Source organism: Loa loa, assembly GCF_000183805.2.
Source record: "Loa loa unplaced genomic scaffold supercont3.4858, whole genome shotgun sequence".
Taxonomy (NCBI): Eukaryota; Metazoa; Nematoda; class Chromadorea; order Rhabditida; family Onchocercidae; genus Loa; species Loa loa.
Genome location: NW_018113034.1, coordinates 1 through 675, shown reverse-complemented (window position 1 = coordinate 675; position 675 = coordinate 1). Strand labels below are relative to the sequence as shown.

General features: G+C 32.7%; 1 protein-coding gene across 1 annotated transcript; it reads left to right on the top strand.

The window, feature by feature from the left end:
- Positions 1 to 261: 261 nt before the first annotated feature.
- LOAG_16220 (hypothetical protein) lies at positions 262 to 627 on the top strand (the record flags this gene model as incomplete). The annotated part of the gene is made up of 2 exons (XM_003151708.1): positions 262 to 363; positions 475 to 627. Coding segments are annotated over 2 exons (255 nt in total), but the record flags the coding sequence as incomplete, so codon positions are not given.
- Positions 628 to 675: the final 48 nt, after the last annotated feature.

Genomic DNA, 675 nt, shown 5'->3' with positions numbered 1-675 from the left:
TTACCGGTTCTCTTCCGTATAAAACTACCCTTCTCAATGAATAATCCGGATTTCATCTATATGGTTTGCTACTTTGCCCTATTAGGGTTTGTTTGTGGTCGAGAAATTTGGTCCATAACGGGGAAATTTTTTATTTTTGGAATATTTTTTTAAGAGTTATTCGTAAAGACGATAAAAGGGTTAGATTGTATTGAATAAATGAAAGTGTTATATATTTATAAATTTCAGTGTATAAAATTTTTGGATCTCTCCCTGAAAATTATGGACTGCGTTGTATTTACGGCTTTGAATACATTGGTCATACTTGCAGCACTTATTATTTATGCCGGATGTCGGCGGTCTTATTCCATATATTTCTTCGAGGTTCAAAATTTAAGTCTTTATCCCACATGAGATATGCACTGTTCTAGAATTCTAGTCAAATTGTAAATCGAATTTAAGAATTCAAATTCTTAACTTTATAATTTATTTCAGCGTGATGTCGAAAAAGTCGTATTCTTAGAAGATGCAGGCGCCGTTATGGTCCCAATAGTACTGTCAGCTTTTTTGATTATCTTATATCGTAATTCAAAACTGTCTGGTGATAATGGTATGGAAAAGGGAACAGCCCAACGACAACTATCTCAAGTAAATCTTTGGTTGATTCTTTTGAATGCACTGATTTTTTTTTCTTTT